The sequence below is a fragment of the Bubalus bubalis genome, chromosome 1 (assembly GCF_019923935.1).
Source record: "Bubalus bubalis isolate 160015118507 breed Murrah chromosome 1, NDDB_SH_1, whole genome shotgun sequence".
NCBI classification, from domain to species: Eukaryota; Metazoa; Chordata; class Mammalia; order Artiodactyla; family Bovidae; genus Bubalus; species Bubalus bubalis.
In genome coordinates this window covers 202,293,518-202,308,735 of record NC_059157.1, presented here as the reverse complement: position 1 = coordinate 202,308,735, position 15,218 = coordinate 202,293,518, and the positions used below count along the sequence as shown (strand labels likewise).

The 15,218-nt window shown below is 45.0% G+C and overlaps 1 protein-coding gene across 1 annotated transcript; it reads left to right on the top strand.

The window, feature by feature from the left end:
• Positions 1-180: 180 nt before the first annotated feature.
• On the top strand, positions 181-14,005 carry PRDM9 (PR/SET domain 9). The gene is made up of 10 exons (XM_025294312.3): positions 181-249; positions 654-777; positions 1,084-1,191; positions 5,511-5,560; positions 7,310-7,466; positions 8,309-8,410; positions 8,627-8,898; positions 9,368-9,435; positions 10,581-10,774; positions 12,448-14,005. The coding sequence occupies exons 1-10, from the start codon at positions 181-183 to the stop codon at positions 13,647-13,649; spliced, it is 2,346 nt and encodes a 781-aa protein (XP_025150097.3). The 3' UTR covers positions 13,650-14,005.
• Positions 14,006-15,218: the final 1,213 nt, after the last annotated feature.

Genomic DNA, 15,218 nt, shown 5'->3' with positions numbered 1-15,218 from the left:
GTCTGTCATAGCTAGTCGGGATCTGTCCATCCCACCAATACCCTCACCCCGACATTCCCCTCACCTTCTTGCCCTGGACACTCCACCCAAGGAAGACAGACCAGGCTCTGGACAGTGTTCTGGGCTATCTCAGCACCTTCTTCTTCCACAGGCACCTTGGCCTTGAGCACTCCAATGGCCATGAGGCCAAACAGGTCTCCAGAGGAGAGCACTGAGGGAGATGCTGGGAGAACAGAGTGGAAGCCCAAGGTGAGAGGCAGAGGCGGCAAAGCTGGGCTCTAAGCCAGCTCTATAGGAAGGACATGGCGCTGGTCCCTGAAGGACCACAGACGGCTTGCCTGGTTAGCTGAGTGAACTTCTCTATGACCCGTACACAGGATGGGAATGCCTGGTCCCGTATGAGATGGTGGGGTGGAGTGGGACAAAACAGGACACTAGCATTGTCAACTGCTTTGTGTCCAGGGAGAGTTAGGAAAATGCTCAGTGTGTGTTCAGTTAAGCAGGACACAGTAGGGAAGGAAAGTCTTCATCCCTGTCTCACAGAGACCATCCAGTAGCTTCAGGCTACTCCCTGCACAAAAGGTGGAGAAGACCCAGCTCTAAGGTCTGACTTATATTAGTAAATCACTGATGAAATCTATTATTTTCCTTAGGCCAAAGATGCTTTCAAAGACATCTCTGTATACTTCTCCAAGGAAGAATGGGAAGAGATGGGAGAATGGGAAAAAATTCGATATAGGAATGTGAAAAGGAACTACGAAGCGCTGATTGCTATAGGTAACAGGAAGTGCTGGGTGCCTGTGAGCCTGGAAACATGGAACAGGTCTTCACCCTTGGTGTTCACTTGGCCCTCTCTTAGGTGGCTTCATTTGCTTACAGTTCCCTTTTGTGTGGAGACTAACCTGGAGGAAATATTTATTGTTTTGTACTAAAGGGAGATTGACCCTGCAGTGCAGAGCTCACCTCTTGCCTTTTTCTAGATTTTCCCAGCCCATCCTACTGATTTCCCTAACTTTGTGACACTTTCCATTGCTTCTGTGCTTTGTTCCTCCTTCTTATAACATATATTTTGCTTCTTTCCAGGTTTCAGAGCCACTCGACCAGCATTCATGCATCACCGCAGGCAGGTCATCAAACTCCAGGTAGATGACACTGAGGATTCTGATGAAGAATGGACACCAAGGCAGCAAGGTGAGGGGCCAGGAGGATTTAGAGGTGTCTTCCTGAAACCAGTCTGGGCTTAGGTCTCAACTATATCTCAGCCATTAGCAAAGAAAACATAATTTTCAGCATTCCAAAGTGGTTGTGGCTGAATATTGACATAAGCCTGAATGAAGATGAATGTATAGGTTTTCCAGTGTAATTCTCAAAAGTTTTATGTTTAAAATTTATCATTCTTTTTAAAAAGAATTATTTTTGCTAAACATTCTTAATGAAAGGCAGTTAAAGAAACCTTAGAAATAAATTCACCAAAGAGATTTAATACTAATCTCATAATTGGTTATTGGATAAAATCTCTTAGAAGAGGAAATGATTAACATATTATGTCAAGATACATTATTTATGTAGGTATATAAAACAACACACGATCTTCTTACCCTAAGATGAAATTAATTCTTTGTTTTAATTCTGGGAAAGGGTTTGAGAGAACTATTTATTCTCCCTGATCTTTCCCACATTTCACTGACCAGAGACAGCATCAGGTAAATAAAATGAAGTACACTCATTATAAAATAGAAGTGAGCAGCTCACTTCCTCTTCTGCTGCTCAGATAGCTTAGAGGAGTTAATCTGCCTAGACTGGAGCAAACAATTTAGATAGTTCTATGATTCTCCATCTATAGATTTCTGTTCTCCGAGATTTTTAAAAATTATTTATTTAGTTTTGGCTGCACTGGGTCTTCGTGGCTGTGCATGGGCTTTCTCTGGTTGCAATGAGGTCTTCGTGGCTGTGCTGGGCTTTCTCTGGTTGCAATGAGGTCTTCGTGGCTGTGCTGGGCTTTCTCTGGTTGCGTGAGTGGCTTCTCATTCAGAGCACATGCAGGCTCAGCAGTTTGTGACACACAGGCTTAGTGGCCCGGAAGAAAGTGAAATCTTCCTGGACCGGGGATCGAACCTGTGTCCTCTGCATTGGCAGGCAGATTCTCATCCACTGTGCCACCAGGGAAGTCCCTCTGTTCCCTTAGGTTATTAAAACTAGTGAAAGGGACATGAAAATCAAACATTTGGTTGTCTGCAAAGGTTTTGACATGAAGAGAGATTCTTCATAGGGAATACATATGCCACGGTCCACCATACCTCTGCACATCATTATTTACCTTAAGAATTTCTGAGTGTATAGTACTCTCTTGCTAACTATGTACACATTAGTGTTAGTGGCCATAGTGTTAATTGCTCCATCATGTCTGACTCTTTGCATACCCAAGGACTGTAGCCCACCAGGCTCCTCTGTCCATGGGGTTCTCCAGGCAAGAATACTGGAGTGGGTTGCCATTTCCTGCTCCAGGTAATCTTCCCAACCCAGGGATCGAACCTGCATCTGTTGCATCTCCTGCATTGCAGGCGGATTCTTTACCGCTGAGCCACTGGGGATATATATACACATTGCTATACAACAAATCTGTAGAACTTTTCCATCTTGCGTGATTGAAGCCCTCACCCACTAAGGAACAATTCTCCAATCCTTCCTCCTCATAGCCCTTGGCAACCATGATTATATTTTCTGTTTCCATGGGTTTGATTAACTTAGATACCTCATAGAAGTGGAATCAGGCAATATTTGTCTTTTTTGGATTGGTTCATTTCACTTAGCATATCATCAAGGCCCATCCCTGATGTAGCATATGACAGAATTCTTTTTTAAGGCTTAAAAACATTCCCATGTGTGCCTGTGTATATAACAAATATAAGATATATCTTATATATAATCTTTATCTGTTTATCCACCAATGAACATTTAGATTCTTCCACATCTCACCAAATGGGAATAATGCTGCAATGACCATAGATGTGCACACTATTTATTAAAGATCTTCCTTTCAATTTTTTATGGAAATAGACTCTTGAGTTGGATTGCTAGATCATACAGCAGTTCTAATTTTCTGAAGAAACTCCATACTGTTTTCTATGAAGGTTGCAACATTTTACATTTCCAACAATAGTGTATAAGGGTTCCTATTTCTCCATATCCTTACCAAACTTGCTATTGTCTTCTTATTTATATTGCCCATCACAGAAGGTTTCAATTTGTATTTCCTTGTTGATTAGTAATGTTGAGCATCTTTTCATATATTTTTTGGCCATTTGTGTACCTACTTTGGAGAAATGTCTATTGAATTCCTTCTCCCACTGTGTTAGTCAGCTCAGACTGCCATAACAAAACAGACTGCATGCCTTAAACCACAGAAATTTGTTTTCTTACAATGCTGAAGCATGAAAGTTTGATATCAGAGTGCCATCATGGTCAATCAGGTTCTTTTCCTGACTTATAGGTAGGCTTCATATTGGTGTATGCTTATTAACCCCTTATCAGATACATATTTTACAAATATTTTCTACAGTCCCATAGGTGGCCTTTTCACTCCGTTCACTGTGTCCTTTGCTGCACAAAGATTTTAAGATTGATGTAATCTCATTTGTGTATTTTTAATTTGTTACTAATACTTGTGTACTTGGTACCATATCTAAGAAATCATTGCTGATTCAGTATCATGAAGCTTCACCCTTGTTTTCCTCTAAGAGTCTTGTCAAGTCTTGCATTTAGGTCTTGAATCCATTCTGAGTTGATTTTTCCTCATGATGTAAGATCTTTGTTATTTTGCATATGGATATTTTGTTTCCCCAGCACCATTCGTTATAGGGATTAAACTTTCCCCATTGTCTTGACACCCTTGATGAAGATCATTAGACCATGTATCCAAGAATGTATTTCTGTTTATTTCTGGTTGTCTATTCTGTTCCATTGATTGACATGTCTGTCTTTATGCTAACGGGCTTCCTCAGTGGCTCAGCAAGTGAAGAATCTGCCTTCAATGCAGGAGACACAGGAGATGCAGGTTCAATCCATGGGTTAAGAACAGCCCCTGGAAAATAAAATAAAATTAAAAAAAAAAAAAAAAAGGACAGCCCCTGGAGAAGGAAATGGCAACCCCGTCCAGTATTCTTGCCTGAGAAATTCCCTGGACAGAAGAGCCTGGTGGGCTACAGTCCAAAAGGTCACGAAGAGTCAGCAAGACTGAGCAACTAAGCACAAATTTTATGCCAAAACTATACTCTTTTGGTTCCTGTAACTTTGTAATATATTCTGAAATCAGAGGCCTCCAGCTTTGCTGTTCTTTCTAAGATTGTTTTGCCTATTTGGGGTCCTCTGAGATTCGGTATTAACTGTAGGATGGATTTTATATATCAGAAAAAAATTCCATTGGGATTTTAATAGGAATTGCATTGAATCTTTAACTTGCTTTGGGTAGTATGAACAGCTTAATAATATTAAGTCTCCAAATCCATAAACATGAGATGCTTTTCTATTTACTTGTGTCAGATTCCTTTCAGCAATACTTTGTAGTTTTCAATGTATAAGTCTTTCATCTCCTCAAGTTTACTCCCAAGTATTTCATTCTTTTTGATGCTATTACAAATAACATTATTGGGACTTCTCTGGTGGTCCAGAGGCTAAGCCTCCACACTCCCAATGCAGAGAACTTGGGTTCAGTCCCTGGTCAGGGAACTAGATCCCACATGCTGCAACAAAGACCTGGCACAAATAAATAAATAAAAATAAATATTTTTTTAATTTAAATTTAGATCTTGACTATAGTTTTTAAAAAATGAAAAATAAATAAGATTGTTTTCTTATTTTCCTTTTTGGAATGGTTATCATTCATGCATGGAAAGATATTTGAATATTGATTTTGTACCATGCAACTTTCTGTGTAGGTTTTTGTGTATGTGTGGAATTTTAAAGATTTTTCTGTACATAAAATCATGTCCTCTGTGAACAGACTTAATTTTACTTGTTTCTTTCCAAATAGAAGCCTTTTGTTTCCTTTTCTAACTTAATGCCCTGGCTAGGACTTCTAACATTATGGTGAATAGAAATGTTGAGAATGGGCATCCTTGCCTTTTTTTCTGGCTCTTAGAGAAGTTTTCAGCTTTTAACTGATGACTATGATGTTAGAGGTAGACTTTTCCTATATGACCTTTATTATATTACAGTCACTTCCTTCTATTTCTATTTTGTTGAGTATTTTTGCCATGAAAGGCTAGTAAATTTATTAGATACTTTATGGACATCAGATGAGGCACAGATGAAGTTTCATATTTTTTTTAATAAAATTATGTAATGCTCCCAGTGGAAGCATAGGAGTTGATGATACAGAAATTATTTTCCATTCCTCCTTTGGTAATCCTTGTCCTTGTCACTCTCTGGCTCAGAATTATGTGTCTTTAATTAGAATGCCCAGAGTTTGGAAACATTTACCAACCAAAACACTGATTCCCATCATTTTTTAGGTAAACTTTCTTCGATGGCCTTCAGAGTGGAGCACAATAAACACCAGAATGTGAGTATTTCCCAAATCCTGTTGCCAAAATATCCTCCTCATGGATCCAGTCACAGGTGAGAATAGGAGAAAACACAGAGATCCTGGAGACTGCTGCCTTCCTGTCCTGAATCTTTAGCACAATGTCTGATATCATTACCATCTTTATAGTTAGTAAGAACAAGAACAATAGTAGGCTGTTATGTTGTTACATTATTTTCACAATATTTCAGACTTTAAGCATTTTATGTGAATAAACTTACTTAAACCTTAAAACAATCCCACAGTACCTATAAGTAGGTATATAGCTATCACCATTATAGATCACAAAACTGAGGTAAAAAAAATGATTGATTATATGCCTGAGATCACAGTATCACTGGTAGTGCAATCTAATCCAAAGCACTTCTTCTAAACTCCTTACAAAATGATTAAAACTTCCATAGTTCTATGAAGTTTATTCATACATCTTTATATCATTCATCTGAGAGATGTTTTCAACCTCAGTTCTTTTGTGCTGTGCTAGGGAGGGATATGCTAAGACATCTGACTAAGGGAAGCTTAAGGACTTGCTGGGCAGTGTGTAGAGTGGACAGTCCAGGATGATGAAAGTGACAGGATCCCTACTTCAGAGCCTCCCAGTCCAATAAGAGGAAGCAACTCGCAACCCTGACAAGCCTCAGGTTTATGACTGAAAAGCAACAAATAAGAAAATAACTGAAGGACTTCACATAGGTTACCCACTTTTGAGTAGAAATTCATCATCTGGGCATCATTTCAAATGCTCATTCTTGCAGGAGGAAGTAACAAGTCCTTCCCCTGAGCTATGATTAGGCAACTCTCATGTTTGGAATCATTTGTTTAGCCTGCCCTGTGTTGTGAGCCTTGAGAGCCTAGCCCATACCCATTAATTCTCAGAAGTCCAGGCCCAGCTTAAAGCCCCTGAGGGCCCCCTGAATGTTTTGTGAATGAGTGACTCCACATTTAAACATTCATCTAAGAGTAAGAAGATCAAAGAATGCTGAAGATAGTATCTGTGAGCTAGACTTCAAATATAGAGACAGTTGAAGGGATAAATTGATGGCAGGGATGTACACTCACATTCATACTGTTTTAAATAGCTCACACAGTGATTTGTTGAAATGTTATTAAATTTCATGTCCACTGTAACATTAAGAATTAGCATGTATACCAATTTATGGATCAGGAAACTGAGGAGAACCAGCTAGTCATACAGCCTTGTTCAAGCAGAATTGATGAGGTCAGCTACTTTAATTCCAAACATTGTCTCTAAGAGGACATGGCAACCTGCAACTTTCAGCTCATTTTCTTTATTGTCTAAATGTGTTTCTGCCGATTGTCTTTTCTCTTTTCAATCTCACTGCTTTGTCACCTTATCTTCCAGATGTGTTTTGTCCCCTCTGTAATTTTCCATACTTCCTCGTCCATCAAAGGGCCACTAATTAATAGAAAACCCCCCGGATTTCTCTATGAGCCCTTACCCCCTTCTTTACCTGACCTCCAGCTATTCTCCTTGCCTTGCTCTCACTTTTCTGTAGAAAGTTGAAGGGAAAGAACCTTAAGATATGAATTCTAGTTTTGATTCACTACCCACTTAGGTCCTTATTTTACACTCCAGTGTTCAGACCCCTCCTCCACCAGGTATTTCCAAGAATTGTCAAAGTATTAGCTAAAGTCATGCATGTGAAAACACTTCATAAAGTCCTAAAGAACTAAAGAAATTCATGTTGTCTTTTATTCATGTGGAAGGCAATGTCCAGAGCACCATTAAGTAAGGAATCTAGTTTGAAGGAATTGCCGGGAGCAGCAAAATTGCTGAAGACAAGTGGCTCCAAGCAGGCTCAGAAACCGGTGCCCCCTCCCAGAAAAGCAAGGACCCCTGGACAGCACCCCAGACAAAAAGTCGGTAAGAGAAAATTTGGGGAGTTCCTCTAATTAGTTCCTCTAATCCCTATAGAAAAGCTAGTAAGTATGGACTATGTGTGTGGCGTGGACTTTGGGTAGGCTTGGGTTTAAGCTGGACTGATCTGAGACATGAAGTTAGCACTAGGGCCTTGGGAAACTCTTATATGTTTTCTGAGGTCCTGATTGCTCATCTGTAAAGTGAAGATAAGGATACATAACTCATACAGTGTTTGAAAGCTTTACATTAAATGCAAAAGTGCTGACACTTTTTTGAGCTAAAAGTAGTTCAATAAATCCAGCTGTGATGATAGGGACCATGCCTCGTTAGTGTTTATGCCCAGACCTCTGCTCAATGCCTTACATGTCATATGCTCTCAACGTATGTTTTCTGAGTACATGTGTCAGTGAACTATTTCCTAAGTAAGAAGGTGGGAAGTTAATCCTACTAATGGGAAGTGCAGGAAGCTAACACTGAACTGGGCATCTGTGGTCAGTGAGGAGCCTCAGTCTCCTGAACCAGGAGTTAAAGGGAGAAGAAACAAGGTATATAAAAGGAATATCCTGGTGGTTAAGTGGTTAAGACTCCATGCTTCCACTGCAGGGGGTGCAGGTTCCATTCCTGGTCGGGGAACTAAGATCCCACAAGCCATGCAGCTTGGCCAAGAAATAAATAATGTAACATTAAAACATAAAATTACAAAAGTAAAAGTTTAAAAAATACATGTAAACTAGTTTTAACAAAGTGTATAAATGAACAGGTAGGAGATCTCACACTTTCCAATAAAACAGGGACTAACTCTCCAAACCCCACCAGCCTTGCTTAGCTTCTGTTCTCCATCTTAGAACTCAGAAGAAAGGAGACTGGAGTGAAGAGGTACAGTCTACGAGAAAGAAAGGGGCATGTGTACCAAGAGGTCGGCGAGCCACAGGATGATGACTACCTCTGTGAGTGCCCCCACTGGCCCACTTGTGGAGAAGGGGCTACAAGGCCTTGGTCCAATAACTTCACCTCACCATTTGGCCCCCCAATCATCCCCTTCCTCTATGACTTGGGGTGCAGGATCAAGGCCACGTGCCGTGAGTGCCCCAGTTCTTTCTGAAGGTCTTTATGACCAGCAACATCACTGTACCTCCCCTCATCCCTGTTGCTCTCACCTCCAGATTGTGAGGAGTGTCAGAACTTCTTCATCGACAGCTGTGCTGCCCACGGGCCCCCAACCTTTGTAAAGGACTGTGCAGCGGAAAAGGGGCATGCCAACCGCTCAGCCCTCACTCTGCCCCCTGGGTTAAGTATCAGAGAGTCAAGCATCCCTGAGGCTGGGCTTGGAGTGTGGAACGAGGTGTCTGATCTGCCGCTGGGCCTGCACTTTGGCCCCTATGAGGGCCAGATCACAGACGATGAAGAGGCCGCCAACAGTGGATACTCCTGGCTGGTGAGAAACACCCCTGTTTCCCTGTTCTCTGGCCTTGAATTGCTTGTGTGTGGTGAGGGGTGCTTCATGTCTACATGCAAGAATGCACATGGTGATGACACGGTCAGCAATGACACGGGCAGCCCTGTGTACTGTGTGCACTGGGCATGAACATCTAAAGGTCAGAGGAGAGGTGGGACCACAGTGTACAGACAGGCAGGACTTCTATCTAAAGGTCAGAGGACAGGTGGGAGACAGTGGTACAGACACACAGAGGTGACTCCTCCCTTGTGGAGCCCTTGCCTTCAGTGAACCAAGAGACTCAGACTTTGAATGATGATTCAGCAGCTTACCATTTGGTCCGACTGGCAGTTGAATCCATGCAGGCTGAAGAGCACCAATGACTGCAGAGGGAAATAGTTCTTCTATTACTTCCTATCAAAAAAAATAAAAGAGAGAGGAAAGCTTGTATCTCTTTTCTGACACTCAGATCACCAAAGGGAGAAACTGCTATGAGTATGTGGATGGAAAGGACACGTCTTTGGCCAACTGGATGAGGTGAGTGCAGTGAGTCTGCAGTTTGTAGATGTTGCTCTTCCCTCAAGCCCACACCCCTTTCCTTCTCAACCCATCCCCTTCAATAGCTTTCACATCTTCTTCCCTCTTTTCCCTCCATATCATGGTCTTTCATTTCAAAAGACATTAGAAAGAAGGAAATAAAAATATAGCATATATTGTGCCCTCAAAATATAGTGCCCTCAAAATTCAGATCTATATGCTGAACAAAACTGGGGGACTTGAAAACAACTTGAGTCTAGATTCACCAGGGTCACTTTAACTCACTTAATTGACACTTACCAAGCATTTTATGTTCCAGTTTAGACCATGAACTTCATTACTGAGGCAGATCACACGTCCCATGTCCTTTTGGAGAACAACTGCAGACAGACATTAGCCAATTGATTTCAGGAACAGTAACCTTAATTTTTCTATCTTTGAGTAACTGCACAGCACCAGGATAACCTAACATGGGAGACCTTGAGTCTATGCAGGCAACAACCTCCCCAGGCTCGGTTCCAGTGAGAAGTGGACCCTGAGGCCTCAGAAGGAATGGGGGGCAGGATGGCCATGAGCAGGGCCGTTCTCTGAGGGCCGCTCCTTTCATCAGGGCAGGCAGAAAGTGAATAAACTATCACTGTTCTGGGTCTCAAGCTATGTCAGAGCACTCTCCAAGTTTCCATGGGAGGGGGTGGGCAAGTGAATATTACCCTGGATACACGTGGGGAGATTGGAGGAAAGCCTTGGGAGAGAAGGCAGGCTGGGGTGAGTGCTGAGGGCTGCATGCTAGCAGAGGAGCACCAAGTCCTGTGGAATGAAAGAGAACTTAATTCAGAGTTTAGAGGAGCTGGACGTCACCAGCCTCACGGACAGTCCAGGTGGAGACGAGTCTGGAACTGGGCTCTATAAAATGGCTAATTAGGAAAGGAGAGAAAAGCATTCCAGCCAGGAAGAGGACTGAAAACAGGATCTGGAAATGGGAATTCACACGGCCTGGTCGAATGTGTGAACAGAAGGTCCATCCCCATGAAGGGTGGTGGGAGCCATGGTGGCCTCAGAGCCTGAAGGCAAGGAGCTGGGCATGGCCCGACAGTGGAGGGGACTCATCACCTGTGGTTTCTTTCCCTTTCTGGCCTCAACCCCAGGTATGTGAACTGTGCCCGGGACGACGAGGAGCAGAATCTGGTGGCCTTGCAGTATCATGGGCAGATCTTCTACCGAACCTGCCAGGTAGTCAGGCCGGGCTGTGAGCTGCTGGTCTGGTACGGGGATGAGTATGGCCAGGACCTCGGCATCAAGCGGGAAAGCAGCAGGAAAAGCAAGCTCGCGGCCCCAAGAGGTGAGCGCCACCCCTCTTCCAGCGCCCCACCCCATCCTGGGGAGCCTCCCTGGTCCAACTCCGAAGCAGAGTACAATCCAGTCCAAAGTCAGTCCAGTTGCAATTAAAATGCCTCAGAATTTGATTCATTTCATATGACTGTTAGAAAAAAATTTTATATTAAAAATGTTAGCGCTAATTTTTAATATTTCATGCAAAAAAATATGTAACATCACCTTCTGCTGAAAGGTTTAGAAGCAAAAAGCAAGTTTTCTAGCACCTACCAGCTCTCTCCCCTTACCTGTTTCTTCCTCATTTCCTCCCATTTCTAAGTGACACATGTGCAGTGATTTGCATTCAGTTACTGTTTCAGTTTGTTGTCATGTGAGTTCATGCTCTGTGCCAGACAGGGCTCCATGCACCAAAACAGACAGAACCACTGCCCTGGGGCAGCATGGGCTTCATACCAGATGGGGGCTGGTGCTCTGAGGAAAACCAGTGCAGGAAAAGTGCCTCCAATCAGCGTGAGCAGAGGGTGGGGTGTGCTGCAGGATGGTGGGGCAGGGTCTCTGCAGAGATAACACCTGTGGGAAAGGATTCCAGGCAGGGGAGCAGCCAGTGCCGCAGCCCCAGGGCCAGGAATAGAGGCCATGCCAGTGGTGGCAGGAGGAAGCACAGAGGGAGAGGAAGGAGGCTGGATGGGACACAGAAGCCTCAGGGCCCATGTCCATGTGCAGGCCCCAGGGGTCTTCTTGGGTGACACAGAACAACCATGAGGCTTTCAGCTGCAAATGGCATGTTCTCTGTGCTAAGACAATGCTTTGGTTCATTTTTGGGAAGAGACAGCAGCGGGGAGTCCCCTCAGAGGTCAGTTCATTGCCAGACATGAGGGGAGAGTGGGCTGGCTAAAGATGCTTGGGAGTGAGGGTGTGAGGAGTCTGGCTGGAGATGTATTTTTAAACAGGGATTCCTAGTGCATGTTAAATGGGCTAAGACTGAGTGAAATAAATGAAGTGTGAATACTGGTGAGGCTGGAGAAAGGACATGCCTTTACTTTATGATTTATGGAAAACGGAGAGAGGAGCAATTTATGAACCAATTGTGGCAGCAGGAGCCAGAGACCTGTAGTCAGTGGGATCTGGGCCGCTCGGTCTCACCCAGTCTGAAACCCACTTCCTGCAGAGATCGACACAAAGGCTGCTCTTTGAACAAGGAGCCATAAATTCAGCTGTACTCAAACCTGCTCTAACCACCCCCTGTGCTGCCTCCCACATGCAGAGAGCTCCAGGCCAGGTGCCCCTAACTTAATAGACCCTTTCCCCTCCCAGGGAGCCGCTCAGGAGGATTCCCCTTAAGTCATCAAGTCTTATCTCTCAGTGTCACATGGCCACTGTGACATGACTTTTCAGATACTTACACGCAGGGAAAGGTTCCTATAGATCCACCTCTATCAGGAGAGACGATGCCTCTGATGCTGCTGGAAGGTCCCCAGTCTGGGTGATATGTAGAAAAGGCCCTTGACACAAGCTTCCTGGATTTCTGTAGATGTAGAGAATAAGAATGGAATGGAGAAGTGGACTGTAAAGACACACTTGATGGGAGACAAATCGTGCACCATCAACACTTAGATGATCAGTGGGGCGGCCTTATCGTGGCAAACCCGCTACCTGACCAAAAGCTTCCTCTTTCAGCAGAACCGAAGCCCAAGATCCACCCATGTGCCTCCTGCTCTCTGGCCTTCGCCAGTCAGAAGCTCCTCAGCCAACATGTCCAACACAATCACCCCTCTCAGACCCTCCTGAGACCATCTGCAAGAGACCACCTCCAATCAGAGGATCCCTGCCCAGGCAATCAAAATCAGCAGCAGCGATATTCCGATCCACACAGCCCAAGTGACAAACCTGAGGGTCATGAGGTCAAGGACAGGCCCCAACCTTTGCTGAAAAGCATAATGCTGAAGAGGATTTCAAGGGCCTCCTCCTACTCACCCAGAGGACAAATGGGGGCTTCTGGGGTACATGAGAGAATCACAGAAGAGCCCAGCACAAGCCAGAAACCGAATCCAGAAGACACAGGCAAATTATTCATGGGGGCAGGGGTCTCAGGGATTATAAAAGTCAAGTACGGAGAGTGTGGGCAAGGATCCAAGGATAGGTCAAGTCTCATCACAAACCAGAGGACACACACAGGGGAGAAGCCCTATGTTTGTGGGGAGTGTGGGCGAAGCTTCAGTTGGAAGTCAGTCCTCATCAGACACCAGAGGACACACACAGGGGAGAAGCCCTATGTTTGCGGGGAGTGTGGGCAAAGCTTCAGTCAGAAGTCAGTCCTCATCACACACCAGAGGACACACACAGGGGAGAAGCCCTATGTTTGTGGGGAGTGTGGGCAAAGCTTCAGTCAGAAGTCAGTCCTCATCACACACCAGAGGACACACACAGGGGAGAAGCCCTATGTTTGCGGGGAGTGTGGGCGAAGCTTCAGTCGGAAGTCAGTCCTCATCACACACCAGAGGACACACACAGGGGAGAAGCCCTATGTTTGCGGGGAGTGTGGGCGAAGCTTCAGTCGGAAGTCAGTCCTCATCACACACCAGAGGACACACACAGGGGAGAAGCCCTATGTTTGCGGGGAGTGTGGGCGAAGCTTCAGTCATAAGACAGTCCTCATCAGACACCAGAGGACACACACAGGGGAGAAGCCCTATGTTTGCGGGGAGTGTGGGCGAAGCTTCAGTCGGAAGTCAGTCCTCATCACACACCAGAGGACACACACAGGGGAGAAGCCCTATGTTTGCGGGGAGTGTGGGCGAAGCTTCAGTCGGAAGTCAGTCCTCATCAGACACCAGAGGACACACACAGGGGAGAAGCCCTATGTTTGCAGGGAGTGTGAGTGAATCATGACCAACAAACTACATTTTAGTCACAGGAGAATTACTGCAGCCACCCCATGCCTCAGCTCTAAGGGGGGCCTCAGAGGAGGTCTGTGACCTGTTACAGTCACCAAGAGTATGAGGAGAGACTCCCCAGGTGGTCCAGGGGCCAAGACACCAATTCAGGGACCCATGTTCAATACCTGATTGGGGAACTAGCTCCCACATGCTGCAACTAAGACACAGCACAGCTGAATAAATAAATACATAAATAAATATTTTAAAGAAAGAGTGTAATAAGCACAGAATTACTTGATTAGATAGACCTTCCACTTTCATGACAGGAGAGGAGGTAGATAAACAGCAGAGGGTCTCTTAAGTGTTCTGGAGATATTCATGCCAACTGCCTTCGTGGTTTTTTGTACTCCTAATAAATTTTGTCTCTAAACAAATCTGAACCCCAGACTATGTACTCATTTCCCCCTTATTACTGACAGCAGTGGGGTCCAGTGGTAGCTGAAGCCCTGGGAAGGCATAATTCTGGAGCCAACTCAGTTAGGTCACTGGACAGTCAGTTCCTGGGTCCAGGGAGAGGAATCTAGAGTTTGAGACAGACTCACCAGGGAAGAGAATTCCCTGGCCTCCTGGAAAGTGTGGTCTCTCCTCCTTATAGACCTCAACTCTCCTTTGGCCTCTCCTGGTTGCCCTCTGTCTTCCTCTGACTTCTGTAGCCTCAAAGTGAAGGCCTCGTGCACGTGAGTGTGTGTGCGTGTGCGTGCCTGGCTCAGCGTGGGCCACCTGGTCTTTGCCACTCCCTCAGGGTCATCACAGCATCTGGACTCCAGATTCGACCACAGGGGTCCAGTTCTCAGCCCTGCCCTCAGCAGCTATGTGACCTGGGGCAAGATGCTCAACCTGTCTGAGTCTCTATTCTCATCTGTGATAGAGGGTCGGAGCACTAGAATCTTGGTCTTTTCATAAGCACAGGCGGAATTTGGCAGAGGCTGGCTGAGAATGCAAGCCCCGCCTCTGCTGTTCTGTATGGTTTTTTCTTTAATCTTTTTTAATTTTTTAATAGAAGGATAATTGCTTTACAGAATTTTGTTTTCTGTGTGTCCTTCAGCCCCCACACCATCCAGGTCTTCAGAGCTAGACAGGGAAGGGGCCGTTTAGGCACTCGGCTGCCCTGATGAGGGGGTGTGAGGTCAGAAGTGCTAAGGGAGGGCGACCTCTTTTCCCACCACTGCCGTTCCTGCTGAGCTGGGCAGCCCCAGAGCCCCTCCACAGACAGGCAGGGCCGACAGTCGTCCACCCTCCTGAGAACAGAGCCTGGAGCAGTGTGTGCAGGAAATCCCTGTCCGGCCCCCATCCCACCCCCACACAGAGGGTCCTCGAAGCCCACACCACAGCTTCTCTATGCACGGGCCTCACACCTGTGCCCACGTGCTCTGGTCAATGCTGTTGCAACCTTGAAATTCTTAACTAGGGAATATTTCATCCTTACATTTCCCTTTTATGAGTGAAGTCTGATGGACCATGGGATGTGCTGTGAGCAGAGAAGATGCACACAGCACGGGTCCCGGGGTGACCAGG